At 38.6% G+C, this 22385-nt stretch overlaps 3 protein-coding genes across 15 annotated transcripts; 1 reads left to right on the forward strand and 2 right to left on the reverse strand.

Annotated features, from left to right (window-relative positions):
• Positions 1-546: 546 nt before the first annotated feature.
• On the forward strand, positions 547-9212 carry LOC131771631 (cysteine-rich and transmembrane domain-containing protein 1-like). 2 transcript variants are annotated; one of them, XM_059087470.2, is made up of 5 exons: positions 547-704; positions 7277-7355; positions 7493-7779; positions 7915-8037; positions 8646-9212. In XM_059087470.2, exons 2-5 carry the CDS (start codon positions 7334-7336, stop codon positions 8781-8783), a joined length of 570 nt encoding a protein of 189 aa, XP_058943453.2. In that variant the 5' UTR covers positions 547-704; positions 7277-7333; the 3' UTR covers positions 8784-9212. The 2 variants fall into 2 exon arrangements, with proteins under 2 accessions (XP_058943453.2, XP_058943454.2); XM_059087471.2 differs by having other exon boundaries at positions 7496-7779.
• Positions 8646-12417, reverse strand: LOC131771634 (uncharacterized). Its single transcript, XM_059087482.2, has 3 exons — positions 12254-12417; positions 10881-11243; positions 8646-10343 (listed from the first exon to the last, which is right to left on the reverse strand). Exons 2-3 carry the CDS (start codon positions 11213-11215, stop codon positions 10169-10171), a joined length of 510 nt encoding a protein of 169 aa, XP_058943465.1. The 5' UTR covers positions 11216-11243; positions 12254-12417; the 3' UTR covers positions 8646-10168.
• Positions 12418-12584: 167 nt separating this feature from the next.
• On the reverse strand, positions 12585-21793 carry LOC131771633 (uncharacterized). 12 transcript variants are annotated; one of them, XM_066160720.1, is made up of 8 exons: positions 21595-21793; positions 20973-21042; positions 20014-20113; positions 17095-17141; positions 16418-16497; positions 14872-15095; positions 14566-14718; positions 12585-13903 (listed from the first exon to the last, which is right to left on the reverse strand). In XM_066160720.1, exons 5-8 carry the CDS (start codon positions 16440-16442, stop codon positions 13745-13747), a joined length of 561 nt encoding a protein of 186 aa, XP_066016817.1. In that variant the 5' UTR covers positions 16443-16497; positions 17095-17141; positions 20014-20113; positions 20973-21042; positions 21595-21793; the 3' UTR covers positions 12585-13744. The 12 variants fall into 12 exon arrangements, with proteins under 12 accessions (XP_066016817.1, XP_066016821.1, XP_058943459.2 ...); XM_066160724.1 differs by having other exon boundaries at positions 16418-16494; positions 21545-21793; XM_059087476.2 differs by having other exon boundaries at positions 21545-21793.
• Between the last annotated feature and the right edge of the window lie 592 nt (positions 21794-22385).

The raw sequence follows: 22385 nt of genomic DNA on the forward strand, positions 1-22385 counted from the left end.
AATGTTTAACAACGAGCAGTTAAAGAAAGGCACAAACTTTTAACACAGGACAGCTCTCTGAAATTTTAAATCGAAATGATTTTGGGATACCTCACCTTTTCAATAAAAAGATCAGGACAGTTCAAATACCAGTTTCAATTAGAATATAGGCCTCGTTAAATCGATAAAAGTCCTCTTTTTCATTCTGACGCGCAACATATCAAGCAAAAGCTATCAATTTACAAAGCTCCTTAGCCAGTCTTAAAAATTGTTCAAAGTCCGCACGTAATTACTTCACCATTCTCCTCGCAAAGTGACAGTGAGCTGTCTGCCTAGCCCTCTGTTCACCTTATGTTCACGGTTAACAGAGAATTTATTCGGTACTTATCCGTGATCGGATACTTTTTCATTCTGACGCCCAACATATCAAGCAAAAGCCATCAATTTACAGAGCTCCTTAGCCAGTCCTAAAAACTGTTCAAAGTCCGCACGTAATTTCTTCACCATTCTCCTCGCAAAGTGACAGTGAGCTGTCTGCCCAGCCCTCTGTTTACCTTTAGTTCGAGGTTAACAAAGGATGGATTGGTTACTTATCCGTGAACGAGTACTTCCGCGTAGCTAAGGCGTTGTCGTAGTATTTGAGTTAGCCTTGATTCACTCCGCTGGGGTTTCACTTCGGTTTTGCACAACCTCTCCGCAACAAACATTAACTTCACCACCAAAAGGTAAGAGTTACTACTTCTATTGAGTCTTGAAATTAAGGCTTTCGGTGTAAAAGTGGCTTCATGGGAATTTAGCGAAGTAAGAGCAGACTAAATCCAAACGCATCTTATTCGCCTGACTCACGCATGCCTCTATCGAAGCTTGAAAATCTACCGAAAGAGTGACTTATGGAGAGAAACCGTCACGTATGTAGTTTTGAGTGAGGATACGACTCACCATAGATATCAAATTCTTGGAAATTTTAATCAAATTGGGTTGCCGTAAAACTGAATCGTTTGAAAGATAACTGCGTGCCAGATAGATTGAAAGAGCGGCTAATTTCGTTAAAAGTCAAAAACGTTTTAGATCAGATGGCCAATAAGAGAAAAATTAGTCGTATTAGTCGTATTAGTCGTAACTTGCTTCAAATGCAGACAACTGCGCTCGTCTTGAAATTTGCGTGCATCGCTTGCAATATTGATTGAGTCGTCTTTGTCTATATTGCTTCTTAGAGATATTTCCCTACCTTTTAACTCGATCCCGTTTTGAAGCCAGTCGAACTCTTGAGTTCTGCAGATTTCGAGTAGAATTCTTAAAGCGCATTCATCGATACGAAACATTTACAGTACGAAATATTAACGGCGTAGATTGATGAGGTTATTGTTTATGTAAAAAACGCTGTTACAACTGCAACGGAAAAATAAAAAAAGTACCATCAATATGTTCTCCAAGTTTAAAAAGGATCGCATAAGATGGGTATTATTGAAGTAAATATTACTAGTCGTCTAATTTGCCTAAAAACTATTTCTGGATCCTTGTCTTTCTTGTTGCGTTTTTCTCAGAATTTACGTGCGTAGGTGAACATTCCTTTTGTCTCTAGAAGACAACAGTTTCGAACCTTTGAACTCCTGTTTAGCGAGACAACAAAGCTCTCATTGTTCGGTGGTATTTTAATTTCTCTTTCTAGGAGAGTTCTTAATGCCCCAATTATTTATTAACTATGCAGTATTGGATGAAGATTGGTAACGTCGTTTCTGTTGTAGTTCGCGATCGAGTCGTTTCAATCGCAGGCAGTTTGTTCCGTAATGGGAAAATGCTACTGTATTTGTGCTTAGAATTAATAAAAGGGTCGCTTTAGATGGACAACAACGAAGTAAATTACTCAGAGACCTTGCTTGAAAAATGCAAAGAATTTTAATAACGATATTCCATTGAAGTATTTCTCGCTACTCTCTTCACTGAATTTGCTTACCCTATGTTCAGCGCAAAGTTTTCTTACTCAGATGGGACATCCGAACCTTTCCACTCTCGTTTTATGGGTCAGAAATCTTTTATTTTCTGGTAGCTTTCTCTATCTTTGAAGAAGAGTCGTTCAGGCATACTAATTAATAAATTAACTAAAGGTGTGTGTTACAAGATTTAGCTTGGTAAAGTTGTTCCTGATGTTGTTCGTGTCGTTTCAGTCGTTTAAACAAACATGCAGTACAGTCGAACCTCGATTATTCGGACTCGTTGGGACTAAATGAAATAGTCCAGATAATCAAGGGTCCGAATAATCGAGAATGTAAATATTAGAAGGAACAAAATCTGATTAAATTAAGAAAGCGAACTTTCATCGTGAAACAAAACATTTACAAATCAATGAAACAGTCTGTTTTTGACTTTGTGGAAAAACCAAACCTGCATTCACGATATGTATATTCGGTAGACTTTACACAACGAGCAAGAAAAAACGTACTTGCAGAAGTCAACCAACTCAATACAATGGTTCACAGAGGTGCACTTGCTTAAGTCATGACTACTTTTATTCAATTGCCTCCCAGCCTTGGAAATGACCCAAATGGCTCTTTTAAAAAAAGCCTCAGGGTAAACAAATTGTCACATAGCTAAACGGCTTAAGATAGTGGAAGTTATGGTCAAAGTCAAACGAAAATAAGTCTCTTCATGCGGGAATTCATGGTGTTGCCACCAAAGTTATTGCGCGTTTCTTTTAACGTTAGTCATTTTCTTTTTAGTCTCTGTCGCTTTTTTATTAAGTTATTTTGTTCTCCCAGAAGTTGCTTTCATTAATACTCTGTTACCTTTGTTTTGAATAATTTTTCTTTGTTTGTGTCATTCAACATTTCGACCGCTTCAAATGTTGATTTCGCTTCAATAGCATGAGGAGCTTGGCCCCGAAAAAAATTCGCAGCATGCATTCTACGGAGGCGCTATATTTCTGTCATCAGTGTAGAGAATTACATCAACGTTTTCAGTCGGTAGGTGTCTGTGCGGTTTCTTAAACCTGTTGATTATAGGCTAAAGGTTCACTTAATTATTAATACTGCATCTATGCTCGACAATTACGAAAACACAAGAAATCTGGCATTAAAATCACTTGGCGCGATCTTATCATGGAGGCTGAAGTCTTCGATCGATCGGCTGAGCTTTCTATAGTTACGGGATCCAATCTCGACCCCAAAAAGTCCTGGTATATGCTAACGAAAAGTTAATGTGAAATCAGGCCGAAAGCTTTTGCAAAGAACGAATTGTTTCGTCGATTCCGCTATGACTACAATACGTTCTGTCCCGCCAGCAGGTCTCGAGCGCGCCAACAAAGGCTGTTCGTTCAACGCCAGGTAACCAAATAACATGCATGTTATATTTAACAAATAGAGAAGCCTTGGCTGTGCTCTGTTCTGTTATAAAGCACGCAGGAAGCGGCTAGAGCACGAAAGAAGTGTAGGGAGAAACACGAGACGTAGTCGAGTGTTTCTCCCCACTTCTTGAGTGCTCTAGCCGCTTCCTAAGTGCTTTATAACAGAACAGAGCACAGCCAAGGCTTCTCTATTTGTTTTATAATAAAGAATCCATTAAATTCCCCGAGCATTACTTTCAATTTTCAAAACAAATTTTATTTCCAAAGCGAACAACAGTGTCGTCAGCATGCTCTATACTCTCATAAAGCACGCTACAATAAGCCAATCAGAATCCCTGTTAGAATGGTTCAAATAATCTGATTGACTGTACAAGATTAAAGCTGTCAAAAGTGTCAAACCATCAAAGTTAAAAAACCATCAAAGTTAAAAAACCATCAAAGTTAAAAAACCATCAAAGTTAAAAAACCATCAAAGTTCACCTTCTGCGATAGTTTACAAACTAAAATAGTTCGGTAGGTCGAATTTAACACTTTTGCCTGAAGTTTTTAAGTCTCTAATACAGAATCTTGAGTGAAATGTTCAGTGAACTTCAGCCTAATTATGGCTTATAAAAACACGCGAGTTTTTTCACATGACAAGGTAGAAAACAAACTGTTCAGGGCGAGTGTTTTTTGAATGAACGACAGCCGAATTCACCGGAACATGAAGATCGCTCGGGATGACAGCGCCGCAAAACTCGGCTGCAGTGACAGATGTGACTTTCCACTCAACGCATCGGAAAGGATATCAGAGCAAGCTCTTATTTTTTCACTCGAAGGGCGGCCGATGTAGTTTCTGAGGCTTGCTGTGATGACCGGAGATCGCCATGATGAGCGAGCCGCGATGGACTTCAGCATGATCATATTCGGTCAGACACCGTCATGATTAGAATGAATTTTAACAATTATGCCAGTTTGGTTATATTTTTCATCATTTCTGTTTTGTTCTGTTTTGTTTTTGAACACTGAACTTTATACACTATACGAGTGTTAGCTGTGTTTGATTTTTATTACCGTACGTAAGCTTGCAATCTAACTGAGCGTGAAAATCTTTAAAACTCGGAATGTTTATTTTGTTTTTCCTTTGAGGATTTTCGTATCTGCTCACGTTTTAATAACGTAAATTACGGCGCTTGGTATGTTTACAAACCTTTGTTTGATTCTTCTGTTGCTACTTGCCGGCTCACTTCAGTTCCGAAATTTCATTTTCAATTATTGGAAAAAAGCTAAAAAGAAGTCCCGGAAAAGGTCGAACATAGTACAATTTGGCAGATGGCGTGACAGCTGTAGCTCAGTTCTATGCTCTATACTCTCATAGAGCACGCTCTTTCAACCAATGACAGCGCGCGTTATATCCGAACTTTATTATAACTTCAATTGGTCTCTGTGCCGGATTAATTAGACAGGGAGAAATCCAGCAGATTCGCAAGGTCTCAAAATATAATCTTGTTGTTGATGCGGTAAATCAAATCGCCCTCGACCGTACACTTTGCCTCCAGTCGAAATATCATGGGAAATTGCAATGATGTCAGTCAAGAATAGCCGAGCTTGACAAAGACATTCGGGAACTAGTAAAGGATAATAATTATATAAGTTAATGGTGGATGCCTCAACTTTCAGTCAAAAGAAAGAGTCCAGACAAAGAGCGGTCTCCTGATATAAATAAGTATGAATTCAATTTTTCGTGCCCTCTTGGGTAGTCTATACCTGAGGATTACCTTTAATCTCTTGCGTACCCTCTTGGGTAGTGTATACCTGAGGGTTATTTTTAATCTCTTCTATACCCTCTTGGGTAGTGTATACCTGAGGGTTATTTTTAATCTCTTCTATACCCTCTTGGGTAGTGTATACCTGAGGGTTATTTTTAATCTTCTATGCCCTCTTGGGTAGTGTATACCTGAGGGTTATTTTTAATCTCTTCTATACCCTCTTGGGTAGCGTATACCTGAGGGTTAGTTTGAATCTCTTCTATACCCTCTTGGGTAGTGTATACCTGAGGGTTAGTTTTAATCTCTTCTATACCTTCTGAGGGTTATTTTTAATCTCTTGCATGCCCTCTTGGTTAGTGTATACCTGAGGGTAATTCTTAATCTCTCCTATACCCTCCTGGGTAGTGTATACCTGAGGGTAATTTTTAATCTCTTTTATACCCTCTTGGGTAGCGTATACCTGAGGGTTATTTTTAACCTTTTCTTATCCCTCCTAACTCAGAAGTCGCGTAAGACGATATTCATATGTGTGAATTTGTTCCCAATGACTTAAAATGCAATAACGATGTTTTAGACCAGCTTCTTCCCTGGTATAGTCGATTTTGACAAGACTGATGTCTTCGGAAAAGCTCAAAATGCCGTTCCAAACTGAAACCTTCGCACATAAAAGGTCATTATAAGAATAACTGCATTGCGCTGAAGCTTGAAGACCGAACGAGGAGACTATCAGTTGGAAGCGATGTGTATTCTCTGGATGATCTAATCAACACAGTTTCTGGACTTTAAAAGTTAAAAAACCATGACCTGTATAAAGAAGGGTTTGTCGGAGTTAACCTTACGTAGGCCTAGGTCTTCTATCATGGAGGTGAAATCAGCTTTACCGGTGCCGCTTTTTAGGCTATTTTTGAGTCCCTTCGTTTTACGTGTTTTAAATTGTTCTTGCTATATGTTTCTGTAACATTTGGTCAGGAATATTCGTGGACCTTGTGTTAAAGATTTACTGTTGTCTTCTTTAAGACATGCATTGTCTTTACAGAGAAAATAAGGTTAGCGTATCGCCCTTTAAGTTTTTTCGAATTAGACCCGTTAAGTTTGTACGAGACATTTCTCTGGACTCTTTTTTCTGGAAAATGAGTGAACAAAGTAGAGTTGCATCTTGAAAATGATTGGAATTGTAATCATCGGAAGTTGCGGTTTTTTCCATTTCATTCGAGGGGAGCATAATTGATCATGACCAATAAATATTCATGGCAAAATTGGGATCAGGGAAAAAGTCCGAATAACCGTGAAATCCGGATAATCTAGGTCCGGATAATCGATAATCGGATAATCATGATCAAACACATCGAACTTATTTCACGATGAATCCATATTAATCCTGTGAGCCAAAATATTCATACTCATTTAGTTCCGAAAGTTTAAAGTTGACTCAGTTGATTAACATGGAGCGGTTAGAAAGCACGTCCTTAACTGAATTTTAATACTCTCACAAAGAGGGATAGAAAAACTGAAAACTTATTTCAAAATCAAAATCAAAACCGCAAGTTTAAGAAATTGTATTCTTGTTGCGCCAGAAACATTGTAGAGATTCACAACTTAACTTAACGAGCTCAAACCTTACCATGTGTCTTGTTCTATTTACAAACATGACACTATCGACATTGCTGATTCTAGCGATATTCAGGACGCGTGTCATATGAACTACGCAATATATCTCGTTCATCGTAAAGTCTCTGTGGCTCCGTGGTAGAGCATCGGAGCTCTGAGGTTTGATTCCTCGTGGGTACTCAGAATTTTTTCTTTGTCCCATGCTCGTGACAAGACGAAAAACATCTTCCTCTATTTCTTTACCGAGCTCAAAATTTACCATATCTCTTATTCTACAATTAAAGTGGGAATTACCAATCAGATGTTCATATACATCAACGAATTGCTAATCAAAAATTTAATTAAAAAGCTCCTAAGGTGATAAAATAAAAAATTAAATTTTCGAATAATATATTTTGTAACCTGTGGACACAATGCCTTTGATTTCTATACAATACTCCGATTTCGACAAACTGAATTGACGGACCAATTACAACTGACATGTAAAATAACACAAAAGCCTCCAGTAAGCGGATAAAAAGTAGGAACTTTGAATGACAGATATTGAAAAAATTATTGTTTCATTAGATATTTACGCTTGTTTAAACGCTGTCATCTTCAGGTGAACTTGGTATCGATTGTCTGGGACTAAATCATTGATTGACTCAAAACTCAAGAAATGACCGAGAAGAATCCTCAAGGTAAAGTTATTTTTATGTTATGCAATTCTGGCAAAAAAGAAAATGATAAAATTGTAGAGTAATTCCTTAAATCATTTCTACAAAATTGCGTTTTATGATGACAAGGGTCAAACTGATCATATTCATAATCTTTGCAGTAGATCCTCCACCATATACATCGCCTGCGCAGCCTCCTGTCTCAGCTCAACCTGGTAGCCCTGCTCAGCCTGGATATCCACCCCAGCCTGGTTACCCACCTGGTTACGCAGCCCAACCAAATTACAATGCGCAGCCAGGTTACCCAGCGCAGCCTCAACCAGGGTATCCACCTCAGCCTGGGTATCCACCTCAGCCTGGGTATCCAGCACATCAACCGGCAGCGTATCCTCAACAGTCTGTTCAGCAAGTACAACAAAGCAACACTGTGATCAATATTGGCGCCCCTGTAAGTTTAAGACTGATTGTTGACATTATTTCCTGCCTTTACCGTGTAACTACATATCAGTTGTCTTCCCTCTTCAATGCTTAGTCTTCCTTTCTGTTTATAGAACGTTAAATTGACTTCTCTATTCTTGCACAGGCTCCCCAGACTATCGTGGTGCCAGTCAATCCTCGTCCTCCAAATCACATGTGTTGGTCTGTGTTAAACTGCCTTTTCTGTGCATGGCCCATAGGACTGGCAGCTATTGTGTTTTCTTGCATGGTAAGACAGAAAAAGTTTGAAAATCCATCATATGAGAAAACGGAAAACGGGCTTAGAATTGTACGTGCTCGACCTTGCAAAGCTCGGTCTGTGATGCTGAATAAGATCTCTATTGAGTCTCTGTATGAATACCATAAATGTTGGGGAATAAAGTATTCGCGACGATCATGAAGCTAACGTATGGATAACCTTTTAACCAACTATAGTCGTTTCAGCAAACTTCGTGCTCAGGATCTGTAATTATATAGTGCATTCACAGTCATTCTATAGCAAACTTGAACACAATTTGTTCATGATGTCCATCAGTCTCATTTCAAAAAGTAATATTGAAGTTCAAGACTTGCAAAAAGGTACTGTGGTTTGAAACCTCACACAATATTCAACATTATTTCTCATCACAATTGGCAGTAATAGCACAATTGATTGGCCAATTTGCCGTTGTCAAAAAACCACTAAACCACTGTTGATTTGTTAAATCGAAAATGGTTCTTTTCAACCGTTGCAAGATAATCAATACTGGGGCTATAAAACTTTATTTTGGTTACATAATCTCCTTTCTTTGTTGTTTGTTTGTTTGTCTGATGTTAGTTTCGTTTGTGTATTTGAAGGTGGACAGTTCATATGCTGCAGGAGATTACGATGGTGCCTTGAGGAACTCTAACATTGCTAGGTGGCTCAATATTGCATCTATCATCTTTGGCCTTATCATATACATCAGTATCGTATCCAGCTCGGTTGCACGCTAGTTAATTTAGTCTACAGAACAAGCAGAAGATTAAGGTAGAGCTCATTTGCCAAATCGGGTTTTTTCTCTTTTGCAAAATTTTGGTCATATAACACGTACTCAACTGTTTATCATAACATAATTTAGCATAAATTTCAATTATTTCCAATCGAGGTTTAGTTCTTTTCTAAATTCTTTTTAAAACCTGATGGCCATTATATTTTGCGGTTACATTTTACAGTTACAGCGTAATTTTTACCGCTCGTCGCTGTACTGAATGAAATCTTCTTTCGTGCGCTTACAATTTGACTGGATTTTAGATTTTATTAAAAAGATGGAATCCCGTCTTGCATGAAGATGGATGGATGATAAGCAGATTTTTGCATTTACGCTAGTCTTTTCTTTTTTGTATTGACTTTAAAGTTCGAGCAATAAACGGGTGTTTAGTATACCTCTTTTCATTGCATGTTTATTATTCTGTAAACCTATCATGTCATGTCAGCACTCACTAACCCAAAAGAATCAATAACGCCGAGGTATGTGACCCTGGCTGTCGCAAAATGATCACTGAGAAAGTGGTGTCTGGTTAGGTACTACAGGATTTATTCAATTCACTCGTCGTGTTCGTGGAAAAAGAAAGAATCGAGGCCTGATGAGGATTGGGCATTCGAGAGGCCCTGTGTTAGCCGGTAGGATTCTTCACACTAGCATCCGGGTCGAGATGTCTACGTTGAAATTCCAACAAGAAAAATTTCAGAAAACGAAACATACAGAGTAAAAGGCTTTTGAGCCGAGGCTCAAACTCAGTGTCTTTTCGCAAGCTAGTATTGTAGCGCATGCGTTAGTCACCTACCGTCGTGCATCGCTCAGTTCCAACAAATTTGTTGGCGGTCTTGGCACACTGTTTTACTAGAGTTGGCATAATGAAATAGTCAAATGGCCGACGGAAAAATAAATCTTTTGTTTCTCCCCACGAGCAATTTCCAAAATGGAATACACGCATTTTTTGACAGTCGTTTGTTGTTGCACACTGTTGAACTTATATCTCCGGCTTATAAACAAAAATAGAAAGCGGTCCAGTATTCATATTTCGTTCGTCTCAATCGTTATACGCTTGCTTTCAGCCTCTTTTCGCTACTTCTAATTCTATCATTCTTGAGTTTACGACGAGTTTAATGTGATCATCTTTATATATCTCAGATATGATAGAATTTTGCATTGGTACTTCTACAAATGTTGAGACATTCAACTTCAATGACATGGATTACTGATAAACACGAAAAGATAAAAAACCTCAAATCATATGTTACTGCGCCCGGTCAATGAAATTACAGTCGAAATGAACATGAACTCTTACAGCGCTGATTTTTCCTTCCCGTCGTAAACAAAAGCATCTATGTTTCAAGTTCATTTATGCCTCTCGGCATTAACTGTGTTGTATAGACCCATAGCGATGGTTCCTCCAACCAGGCCTACCACGGCACCTGACACAGCTGAGCCCCCTAGCAAAAAGTTCCCACTTGCACCTCCTACGGATCCAAGAATGGAAGCTTGATCTACTCGTATTTGGTTCCGGTTATACCTGGATCAAAATAGTAGAATGTATCTTTTAGCATTCTTGTAATTAAACCTACTGCAAACTTAACGGAGTACCAGGTAAAAACAAGTACAAAGGACTGCAAACTTAATGGACTACCGGGTACACACAAGTACAAAGATGTTTACCCCCTTCGTCTCCTTCGCAAGTCCGGCTCCACTTTAAAGCTGAGAACTGTGTATATGCGTGCAAATATGCCAGGAAATTGTGAAGGACAAGAAATAACTTGATTTTCAGAAAACTGGAAAAACACACCCTTTTCAATCCTTTACATCCCTACACGCTTTCCTCTGCACGTCACCTACAGCACTGACTGAGAGAGTTTGTTTAACAGTCCAGAGCCTCTTTACACGGCAATCATTGACATCATACTTATAACTTAAGTCTTTGACTCGGCTGTGATCGATATCACTAGGATAAATGATTTGTTAGTCGCTCTAAGGGGTTATAGGGCTAGGTTGATTTCAACACATCTCGAAAAAAGAGGCTATGCATATACATAAATTCTTAAAATCTTTCTACCTTAATCTATATGTACGATCAAACATTCCGTCATCATCAATGCCTGCACCACTGTTAGCCTTTGCAAAAGTCATTAGAGGTCCCAGAGGAATCCCAATGATCGCTCCATTTCTTCCATACCGAAGAGCTGTCTCTTTAACGGCCCCTAAAGTGCGAGGGCCAGCAGCAAGGCGAACTACGGGAGCAATAATGACCATACCAAGAAGCGCCCCAGCTTGAATGGTCTTGAAAGTAACATGAGTGTAGAGTTCTGTTGCCGGGTACTTTATTTTTCTCATTTCTTCATCTGTTAGCTTTTGACCCAGCATGTTCCTCCACCAAACAAAGTTACTCATGGCGTCTTTTCAAATGTGATCTGCAATGCTATGAAAAAATCGACAACAACGTTATAGTTAGTCACATGATTCTTCCTGACTCTCTTATGGAATTACAGGCTCCAGGCCCTCAGTCCGTGGAGACTAAGTACAAGGCGGGCGAGAGAAAACGAGTGGTTGTAGTTGTGAAGTAATTAACAGCTCGTTTATGTGACCCCCTGTTTTTCATGCGCCGCGGACTGAGAGTGTGACACAAGCTAAAACCCTTCTGGTGAGTGAACAAGTCACGCCTCAGCATAACACAACTGAGCACATTTGCTTCTATGGCAAAAACCTATCGAAATCCATGACGTATTGCAAAATAATTTATTGTGGGGAGATTTGTAGGGTGAGAAAGTGATATTTTTATGAGCACCGACTTCACTCGCCTTTAAAAGGATTCGTATGATATGTAAATTTTCTTTGATGGGCAAATCTGGACTGACGATCCAAAAGACCAATTCATTCCCTACCAAAAAATCATCAGAGTGCAAACTAGCTTGCTAAAATTATTTTTGAATTAAAAAAAAATCAAAGGAAGACAAATTGTTGCAGTTATCGACCTCCAAAAATTTCCTATGATGAACTTGACGCTGCTAAATGTCACGCAAGCGTTTCTCGTAAAATTTAAATGATATTTTTATTTCTTTCGGCTTTAGAAAAAAAATCTCCTTTAAAAAATTTAAAGTTGTGACATTAAACATAGCCCCTCTATTTTTTCAAAGGCCAAACCGCAAACAATAAGTAGTTAGAACTAAGTAAGTATCTAATGATCTAGTTTCTTTGATCTGTTTACATATAGCATCAATTAGCAGCGACATGTTTTTCCAAATGGACCTCGGGCGCTTTAAATTCGTTGCTTTACGAGGCAGAAACTTCGTTCCTGTGCTCTTTCAATCATTTCGAAGCGCAAGGTTTGAAAAACTTTTGGTTTCAACCAGCAGGTAGCTAAATGGCCAATCGCAAATACTATCAAGAACTAGACGCAATATTAGAAAGCTTGTGCAGAAATTCACGTACCTGACTCTGTGGATACACACCAATGATAAGAAGTTGTTTCTCGCGTAGCTTTGCCAATCGGCTATAACAAAGATCAGGCTACAAAATTTGGCTCTCTTGTCGAGTATTTCCTCAAAACAAAGTTTACGTGTGAAGCTAGGTGTGATATCGTGACCTTGTGCAATAGCAACTCACAAGCGAAAGCAATATTTTCGTTCAGCGGTAATTATCATGCAAATTTATATATACGTGTCTTAAAAGAAGAATAAGATCAGAAGTATCGTCGACAGTTGCCAGCTTCAAAGCATCTTACAGAGTTAAAGAGCCGAATGTAAGCCTCAAAAGAGTTAAATTCTTTATATTTATTATTTTTCAAACTCATAGTACGTTACAGTTACATTGGTTAATGCATTGAAGACAGAGCACAGGTAAATTACCAGTACTGTACTGCAAAATCTCTTTGTTTGACACAGAGATTCAGCACTCAGTGTTCGAATGAAAGAATTACATTATTTCGTTCATCAAGCAATTTTTCGGTTTCAACCAGAAGGCGTTTCGGAACTCATTCTTCCGTTTGCTTTATCGCTGCCAGCGTATGATTAACAATGTAAATGTCTTTAGAAGGAGGGCATATCGTATCTTTGGTTAAAGTTAATTACGTCTGGATCTGCCGCTGTGCCGTAAAATCGTGTTTGAAAGCCGGAATGACAACTTCGCTTGACCCCTTACACCTTAACATCAGTATACATATTCTCCAAACTGTCCTTCATGCATTTCCTTAGGTGCTCACATGGAAAATTTGTTTAGTTGGTGATCATTTCCTTTATTCTCGTAACCTTCATGCGTGATTCAAGGGTTATATTGTGGGGAGAAATACGATGCTGGTCTGTTTTAGAGGTCAAAGGGTTGGTAAAGAGAGCCATACTTCAAACTAACAAGCTGAAGTCTCATTGTTATGGTTTGACGCACAATCGCATAATTATTAAGAGAGGAAAATCGAAACGAGTTATTTACATGGGGTTTTGTAGGATGTTGAGGCAATCAAGTATGTTTTCAGTATTTTCTGAGAAATTCACCCTTTGAATGACTTGACTTTATCGATCCAACTGACTCTTAGCAGTTAGATCAGGCTGAGAGGTTTGCCTATCGTAGTTTTGTGCTGTCCGAAACACCACTCCTTTTTGCATCGGCCATAACGCAACCTCTTCCGTTAAAGTTTTTTTCTTCTTGTTGATCGTAGATTATCTTATGTTTAAGGTATATTTCTACCATGTTCTTGGTTCTACCATCCACACGCGCATCGCTAGTTGCTGGTGAAAGGCCAGCGAGGAAGAATCTTAGGATATGATACCATCATCCCATGCAGATGGTCCTACCTCCAAGCCAGGACTGAACAGAGACTCAGATTGACTGTCGCATATTCTACGCTGAGGTTCATCAAACCTTCTCCATTCTTGTTTCGCATGATATGAAATTTAGTCACGCCTGAAATTTGAAGTGAACTCCCAAAAACTATGAGATAGAAGGAACGAGATGAAAGAATATCAGATAAAATGACGCTCCAACTATTCCCAGCATGCCAAACACAATAGCCGTCATACTCCAGTACTTTGCATTTTTCGATTTCTGCACAGCACCTTCTCTGTTTCCATCATCGTAGGTTCTGTCCACCTGTAATGAGGTGAGCATAACAGACTGTATCACAAATCTAATAATCACAGTCACGATAATTATACTTCTGAGGCAGAGTAAATGCTTCGAGTGGTTTCAAATGAAGTGGAAACAAATTGGTACTAGTCTCTTTTCCAGTCGACGTTGGGTCTTGGCAAATAACCTTGTTACTCGTGAAAGGAGACCTGGCACAAGATTGGTACCAGAAATAAAAATTGTGCGATGGAGTGGTGAGATTTCTAAGATTTTAAAGTTATTCTTCATGTTCTTTGAAAATATTCAAACATCAACAAGATGGCACTGTGAGGAAAACTCCAGCTAAGAAGACCGTATGATTCAATTTTATTTCCTTTCTATTCAGAGATTTTTTGTTTCCGTGTTTGGTCGGTCACCACTGTCTTGAGGTTTTGAATTTATTTCTTCATTTCTCTTAATTGAAGCAAAATAGTAAATATGAATGAGATTCGTGATAACCGCTAATGTTCGAAGAATTATTTTTAAAGCCTAAAAGCTTAGTTTCTTTTGCCATGGTGGGTTTTTCAGGTCATTTAGTATTGATTTCGTTTTAGTCCACTTCAAATTTCAAACACTATCCAATCAAATAAGTAAAAACAAAGTGTCAGCCGCAGCAAACGAGCATGTATACCTCTGGGGTATTTTACCTGTAGTGCACAAATGAATCCGACCACACCAAAAGGTAGGCAGCAACAGATTATTGCAGTTATTGCCAGACAAAGGTGGTTGTCTGGCCGAGGAATAAGTAATGGCGGAGATTGCTGATATGTTGAATAACGAGATTTTCTTCTAGATTCGTCCTTCGACAAAAATAATGAGATTTATGTTAGTGCACTTGACGTTAACAGCGTCGTTAGTCTTCCTTACTGTTTGGCGTACCTTACTGAAGAAATGTAAAAAAAATAATTATTTAAAAAACTACTTATTTAGAGAAAGGCTGATAGCACACAAACCTGAGCCGAAGGTATGACTGTAACGCGGACCTGCCCTGATGGGTCTGTATCTTCTGATGGCCAACTGACTATATCAAGATTTACAGTTGAACCAGGCAGAGGTGTAACATGATCTCCTTCCTCTTCCTCGTCGGTTTGATCTGAGATGGTAAGAGATGATTTTTTTATCTCTTCGTTCTCTGATATATTGAGATTTTGCTGCTTGATGTGGCCATTACGTAAGACTGTAAACAAAGACAAATTAATCCGATTGGTCAAAAACGAAAATGCAATGTAACGTGGTCTTGAAGAGCTTTTTAAGTGTTGGAAACGAAACATCTTCTAGACATATCATTCACTAACCTGTAGTCAGGCCATGAGAGCAGACATACCTATACGCGGAAGGGTGCAAAAAATTATTCGGAAGAAAACTGGTAGCAGCTGAAGGGGAGAATTATGAAATAGATCTGAGGACGTTGAGGGGTTCAGAGACAAATTTATTGCGAAAGAAGATTCTAATTGGATTATAATGTGAGGCTTTGCCATCTTGGTCGAGCGGGAAAACATTGACGTTCCCGTGACATGATCTGGCTGTCATAACGCATAATTCAGTTCAAAAACTGTCATTCGAACGCCTAAGGAATGTCTCTTCATGCATGAGTTTTTGTCCAATCATGATCTACCATTTTAAACCAGAATTCGTCTATATGTTTTGGTTAAGACACAACGCAGGATACTGGAGTTTTCAGTCCAGAGTAATCGAACAAACATCTCAATGTATATGTGTGACAGAAGGTGCAGATAATATCTAAGGTTAAGATAAGGCAAACAAACTTGCAAACCTTTTAATTCAAATTATTTTTTCGAAAATGGCAGATGAAATATGCATATTTGTTTGCTGTCTGATTAACCTTTCAACTCCCAAAATCTGAATAGTAATTCTCCTTACTATCTGCCATATAATTCTTACGATGTCAGTTTGGAGAGAATGGTATTGCATTGGATCAACTAACAATCCCCTAACTGACATTTTTCTTTGTTCTCATCCTTTTTCTATTTGGTATTGTATTGATAATATAAGGAGAAATTCTGTCTTAGTTACTCATAGGAGTTAAGGGTTTACAATATTTCTGCTTATTTTTCTAACTCAGGCTAAGAGATTCCATCAACATAATTTAGGATAGTTTTCCATTTTGTTTTTTTTCTCCATTCTACGATGTTAGCTCTAGCCCCCTACTTTTTCCTCTTTCCTCAGGTAATGGGTCGATCAGTCTTCTCTTACATAATGATGTCTCTTTGAACCACTAAAAACTAATCCAGAGTGTTCGGACAGCTTGTCTTTTGTCATGATCACCATCTTCAACAGCCTTTCCTTTTACCGCATAAATTTGTGATAAGACATTGGCTTTTGTTCCGAAGACCTAAAGGTGTCCACCAGAACTAACAAAGAATGTGAACGCGTACATTTCAAAGTGTGACGTTTACTTCGATTTGTACACTTTTCATTTACTTGTAGGAATCATAAAACCCTAAAACAAACATACTACTCAAGAGAGAAAATTCATACCTCCATTAAGTTCCATTCCTCTCATCGGGCTACGCAATTTCTATCTGTTCCTGGCCAGTTTAGGGCAGAAATGATTCCTGCTGAATATCATATGAACGAAAAAAAAATAGTTGAAATCAACCTGGCATCACCATCGTTAGCTGTCAGACGATAAGGACATGACAAATTCGTAATCTTACATTATTTTCAAGTGCAATCTATGTGACATATTTCGTCATTAATCATCATTAATGCAACAGTTTACCTCGTATGAAAAGGAAAGGAACTCTATTCTTCATGAATGGCTCTAGTTTTCCTAAAGAATATGATTGCATACATATATAGAACTCGTAACACGAGTGATGAGTCAATGCGATATTTAATGAAAGTAACTAGGCGCTGTAGTGTGCCTAGTTTCACAATATCACACGTCAGCGCTACGCGATCAGGTAAAATTTACGACAGTACCAAGGATAAGATATGCTGATAAGAGAGAGAAAAGACCTTATACATGTAAATTAATGTTAATCTGAACTCAGTGACACCAGGAAATCCATTATATATTATCATTTGAACATCAGTGAATGTGATTAGAAAATGAACAGAACTCCAATTGGCGATAAAATGGTTGACACGTTACCATTTAAATTGCTCCATTTTAAAATGGAATACTAATATTTTATTCCTAACAACCTTACTTTCAATTCCTCCTCCTTGGTATAATATCGCACTTTGTTTCCTGTGACTGTACAAAATTGAATGGAGGAAGAGTTATATGATGCCTAACTTCACCTCGATTCAAATTGCATCTCTAAATACTTCCTTAAAAGTGGCTCCATAGGATTTGAAGCCATTTTGTTGATGTTGTTGTTTAAAAATCCAACTTCGATATCTGTTCTTGAACCACACGTGGTACAAGAAAACTGTTATATTTTCACTCACTATGTGGTTAGTCGAGTTTCACTTAGGCATAGAGATCTTCTGCTTAAGAACATACATGTAGTAGCAATTATGCGACCATTTAGGAGTAGCAAGTGTTTTGCGATATAAAGCGAACCATATCATATCAAATATTTTATATTTCGTATAAATGTTAATGCCATCATTTGAGACTGCTCCTTCATTTATTCCTTAAGCTTCTCTTTGTATATATACCAATTTGTTTAGTTTTGAAATAAAAATTCTAGCCGAAAATCCATTCAATAGTTTGCCTGAGTTCAAGGAGTCGGCTATGTCGCAAAATGGACGAGTCCATCTTACAACAAGAAAGAAACTTTAACCTACAAGTTTGGTAGTTCGGTCATCGTGCATAAATTAAAAAGGAACGGGTACTGGTGAAGAGTCAAGACACTCTGTTATGATTCTCCAAAACACTTTTCACTTTAAACTCTTCCAGATTAATAATAAACGTTGATTTCCACGGCAGCACACAAAGTTGTTTACAAACACAACACAATCTGAACATGTGACGTATACCATGCTTTTACGGAGTGTCGCTCCAGTATTGACCACTTGATACGGACAGTTGACTTTTTAAGTCAATATCTTTATTATCTTTGCGATTCGTAATGTAAACAAGAAACTCTGAAAGACCAAAAATTCCATTGAAGTTAACTCAAGCGGCTGAAATTTAAACTCAACGAAAATTGTCAGCTCTTGTCTTTTTAGTAATGGCGTTATCTTCCAAACTAGAACAATGAGTCGTGGACCGGGAAAAATGCACAACTACCAATTCGAATGTGCGCAGCTAAAAGCAAGTTGCCAATGAATACAAAAAGCGCCAGGCGGCTTTCAGTTATTGTCATAACAATTTCTCTTCATCTTTTGTTCGATAGATCAACTGCTCTCTGTATGAAACAAAATAAGTTTTTGAGGAAAAAAATTCCCGCTGCCTCTAATTCCACTTGATAGCCGAACTAAACCTACATCGGATGATTAAATGATCACGTAACGTAGTGATTCCTCTCTCGAGAAAGAAACTAATTGAACTAACCAATGTGGACAATGTTTATGTGACATTCACTTCCGTTGACGATCGAAGCACTGCTCAATAACTTCATTTGAAATGAACCACCAGAGAGGAAATCTAACAGCAACCAATTTACCCAACCACAAAGACGGTATTAAGTCAAATTAACACCTATGTCAGACTTAGCTTCGCGTGACTACCAGTAGGTAACGCTGTTTAACTTGAGGTCTTGACAGATTCAAAAACTATTAATTCAGATATGTTCTACAATATCTCACCTTCTGTTCATTTGCAACGTTCCTCTCTCTTTGGCACCTTCACCACCTTTAAATCACGTTTTGTTACTCTAACCGTTTTTACGGCACCGACGATCCATTACGAAATATTACCGACGCCACCCAAAAATCTTCCGTGTAATAATAAAGGACTCAATTAACATATGATTGCGCTCGTGACGTCTTCGCTACAACATTAGCCTTCCAAATTATCAATAAGGTATTCAGTGATTAAGAAGATACGTGTGTCTTTTCACTCGCATAGAAAGTAACTCATTACAACCATTTGTGAAATTCAAAGCATTTCTATCGCTTTCAGAAAATCCTATGGCGCCAAGTAAAACTTGATTCATACCTTGATCATCTTCAAATTACCGTAGCTTCTAAATTCAACCTGTCTGTAGGGTTCAATAACCCCAGTTACGTTAAGACGTCACGTAGCTCTTAGATGGCTTTCCTTGTAATAGTTTAGTTAATGGTGACAAAATAAGAGGCACTTAGGCGAAAATTAGGGGGGGAGGAACAATATTGGATCGGGAAATTTTCTTTTGTATTCACTTGGTAATTTCAAACCTTTAGATGATTTTCAATTTGTGCATTTTAATCCAAGGCACTTTTAATGTCTAATGACTCGATTTAAGTCTTACAAGACACTTAAGGCGCTCAGTCGTCCATGCGATTCACAATGAAGCAAGCGTTAACTGCTTTCAAATCAATCATCATTTGATTATTGAAAGTATTATTGCATTGGATTTATTGTACTTCGCTCTGTGATTGGTCCGCAAACCTAGCTGCATCCTCTTCACCAATCATGCGGCGCCACCGAAAAAAAACCCAACTGCGTGTTGGTTACTGGCATTTTCCCGCGCTTCAGGCCGTTTCCTTTTTTACTCTTGGATGCACGAAGGATAGGAACGAATAAAGTAGGGATTAGTGGCATTAGCACGGCCTTAGGAATTTGGAGAGAGCATGCATCCTAATTTTGGGAGGACATTTTCGGGATGATAACCAGTGTATTACCAGTGGTGTATACACTCAACTTCGATCTTACTGACCCCTTCTTGATCTGATTGTAAGAGCTCCAGCGTAGAAGGGTACGCTGTCTGTTTAATCGAGAAGATTTGCTCTAAGATCCCTCAACATATCCAAATACTAATGTAAGATCGAAGTACATAAGATAACTCTTTGCATATTTAAGCCGACCGTATCGGGCCCGCGGCGCAGCGCTTATTCAAGGGAAGGCACGTGGGGAGTTGGGTGGGAGGAGGGGGGGGGGGTTGTCTTCGGCGGTTACTAGCATAGTAAAGACTTGTTTAGTAAAAGTTTTATGGCGCAGCACAATTATGCGATGTCTCTTATTTTGTTATACTTACATTCATCGAGGCAGTCGCCTCCAGATGAATTAAGAGCTTAGTGTCGGTTTTAATGCCTGTCCACGCCAACTGTACGTCATTCTTGCTTGTAACTATTGATCTAAAGAGTAAACAATACAGAACTGAAGAACTTGTCGTTGCTGTTTTTGTCTTTTTTTTAATCGTTTCGTTTACTTTCATCGATATCGTTGTCTTTATTACTGTCGTTCTCGGTGCCATTACAGTTGTTGTCAACAATATCGTCGTCAATGTCGTTATTGTTTCTCGTTATCCCTACTTTACCTTTATCGTCGTAGTTATTGTCATGTCGTCGTTATCGATGTCATTGCCTTTGTCGAGGTACAGAAGAGAGGATTTGAGTAGTGATGTGTAGTGCCTATATATCACGTGGCGAATCCTCCTAACAGCTTCCACGGTCACGTCGCTTCACGTCATGGTCATCAGTGTCAGAGATGGTGATACAGGTGATTTTCGCGCGTGTATTAGTAGCTAAGGGCCGATTCTGGCGCAAACCATTATTTCATCGCAGTGACTCAATAAGTACCTATTCAAAACTTTATCTAAGAACTTGTCCAAAAACTGGCTGTTCAAGCACTTATCAAATAATTTATCTAATAACTAATTGAAGGCTGCTGGTAAAATCATGGTTTGCGCCAGAATCGGAACTTTCCTACAACTAGTGTTGTTTTCACTTTGTCCTGCCTGAGATGCGGATTTGGTGATGTATCAAGTTTAAGTCAAACTAGACGCTCATAGACGTAAATGAAAAAAAAGATCAGTTATTTTTGTCAGTTGATGAGACCATGAGGTGATCCTTTTCAGTCAAGAAAAAAAACCTGTGGGTTATGAAAATTGCCACATTAAGGGTTTTTCTACTAAGTATGCGAAACTGAACTCCACTGAGGAAGTGAAGACCAGGATAACTAATTATCGTGTCATTTGAGTTAATCTAATTTTACCGGATCTGGAGATGTTTCTTGTCAAAACACTTCGGCACTCCTTAGACTTTAGACCTTGAATGTATCGTCACTAACAAAACATTGTACAAGAAAAATCATTGAGCGCACAAACACCTTTAAGATTTTCGTTTCAATCTATTGGAATTAATGGGCTGCTGCTATTCTGCAATATTATAGCTCCGTAACTTCCTGTGGAGAAGCAACATGTAAGTGGATTGCGTGACAAATCTAACGGCTTCAAAATTGAAGCGTTGCGTATAAATTTATCATATGTGAAATATTCCCCTTGAAGATAGCGTTAAAACTCAAAAGCAGCTCCTTTCTCGCATGGTGTAAGTTTTTAATACCGTTGCTCGCAACTTGTGAAAACTGTCATTTCTTATAGTTGACAGAATATATTAGTAGTTTTAAGCTTACGTCTAATGCACCGAGTGTAGTAGTTCCTAAGACGTCACAGGCACGGCGGGAATCCTCTAAAACTGGAGCAAACTCCTAACTATTCCGACTTACCTGTACACTTCACATCTACGAAAAATGAACATAAAATAAAATAGAAAGAACAATTTACTTACGATAAGTGATACCAACTCGAAGCTACGGGTGGATTTTAAAGATAACATACATGTGTCTTGCAGTCTTGCCAGTCAACCGTCAGAGGATCGAGTTCCTCTACGAAAGGTCGATTGCTATGTCGTGTAACAGCACCTCGTATCCCGCACAGCCTGTCATCTCTCTTTACAAAGTCCAAACTTACGCTATGTAGCAGCCGAAGCTGCTAACTCTCTTCATTCCAGCTGCATTACAAACCCCCCTGCGCCGAAAAGAACCATCCTAGGTCCTTGCCCAGGCATGTTCTAACTTTCATGGCCTACGAGTGGTTGTTTACCTTTAGCTTTACCACTGACGATTCATGATCTGAGAGGGTAACCCAGAGTATTCTGCGGCGCCCTTCCTTGATGCACGGAAAAACAGAGCTTCTAAAAAACTTATGAATCGCCATGAATCAATTGAAAAAACCACACAGGTGCAGAAGAAACGCGCGAACGGAGCGAGATCAGTTTCTTTTCTTTGCTTTTTTTTTTAAATTGAATTCTAGACACTTTCTGATTTCCTGATGTAACCGTGTCCTCTATTCATATCCTTATGTATTCACCTTCGTGTAAAAATAATATGGTGTTGGCAAACTCCTGTTATCGAGCTTGGTCAACCTGTAATTTATTGGGTGGTTACTGGTTCACTGGAAGGCGGTCTCACTGTTCTCTAAGGGCAGTGTCAAAATATTTCATGCCATTTATCTTGTTTATCAAGTTTTTTACTTATCTAATATTTCCTTTTCTGGGAAAACGTTCTTTTAGCCTGAAAGTGAAAGTGTTCTCAGTCGGAAATAAAAACTCAAATTTGGACTACAGTAAT

This window comes from Pocillopora verrucosa, chromosome 1, assembly GCF_036669915.1.
Source record: "Pocillopora verrucosa isolate sample1 chromosome 1, ASM3666991v2, whole genome shotgun sequence".
NCBI lineage: Eukaryota > Metazoa > Cnidaria > Anthozoa > Scleractinia > Pocilloporidae > Pocillopora > Pocillopora verrucosa.

Coding starts and splice junctions, on each gene's coding strand:
- LOC131771634 (XM_059087482.2), bottom strand. CDS start 11,215: ATGAGTAACTTTGTTTGGTGGAGGAACATGCTGGGTCAAAAGCTAACA. Junction 10,344..10,880: donor GATCGTACATATAGATTAAG/GTAGAAAGATTT, acceptor ATTTTGATCCAG/GTATAACCGGAACCAAATAC.
- LOC131771633 (XM_066160720.1), bottom strand. CDS start 16,442: ATGAGAGGAATGGAACTTAATGGAG. Junction 15,096..16,417: donor AGGAATGGAACTTAATGGAG/GTATGAATTTTC, acceptor CTTTGTTTACAG/TCTTACGTAATGGCCACATC. Junction 14,719..14,871: donor CAGTCATACCTTCGGCTCAG/GTTTGTGTGCTA, acceptor TTTTTGTCGAAG/GACGAATCTAGAAGAAAATC.
- LOC131771631 (XM_059087470.2), top strand. CDS start 7,334: ATGACCGAGAAGAATCCTCAAG. Junction 7,356..7,492: donor GACCGAGAAGAATCCTCAAG/GTAAAGTTATTT, acceptor TAATCTTTGCAG/TAGATCCTCCACCATATACA. Junction 8,038..8,645: donor CTATTGTGTTTTCTTGCATG/GTAAGACAGAAA, acceptor GTGTATTTGAAG/GTGGACAGTTCATATGCTGC.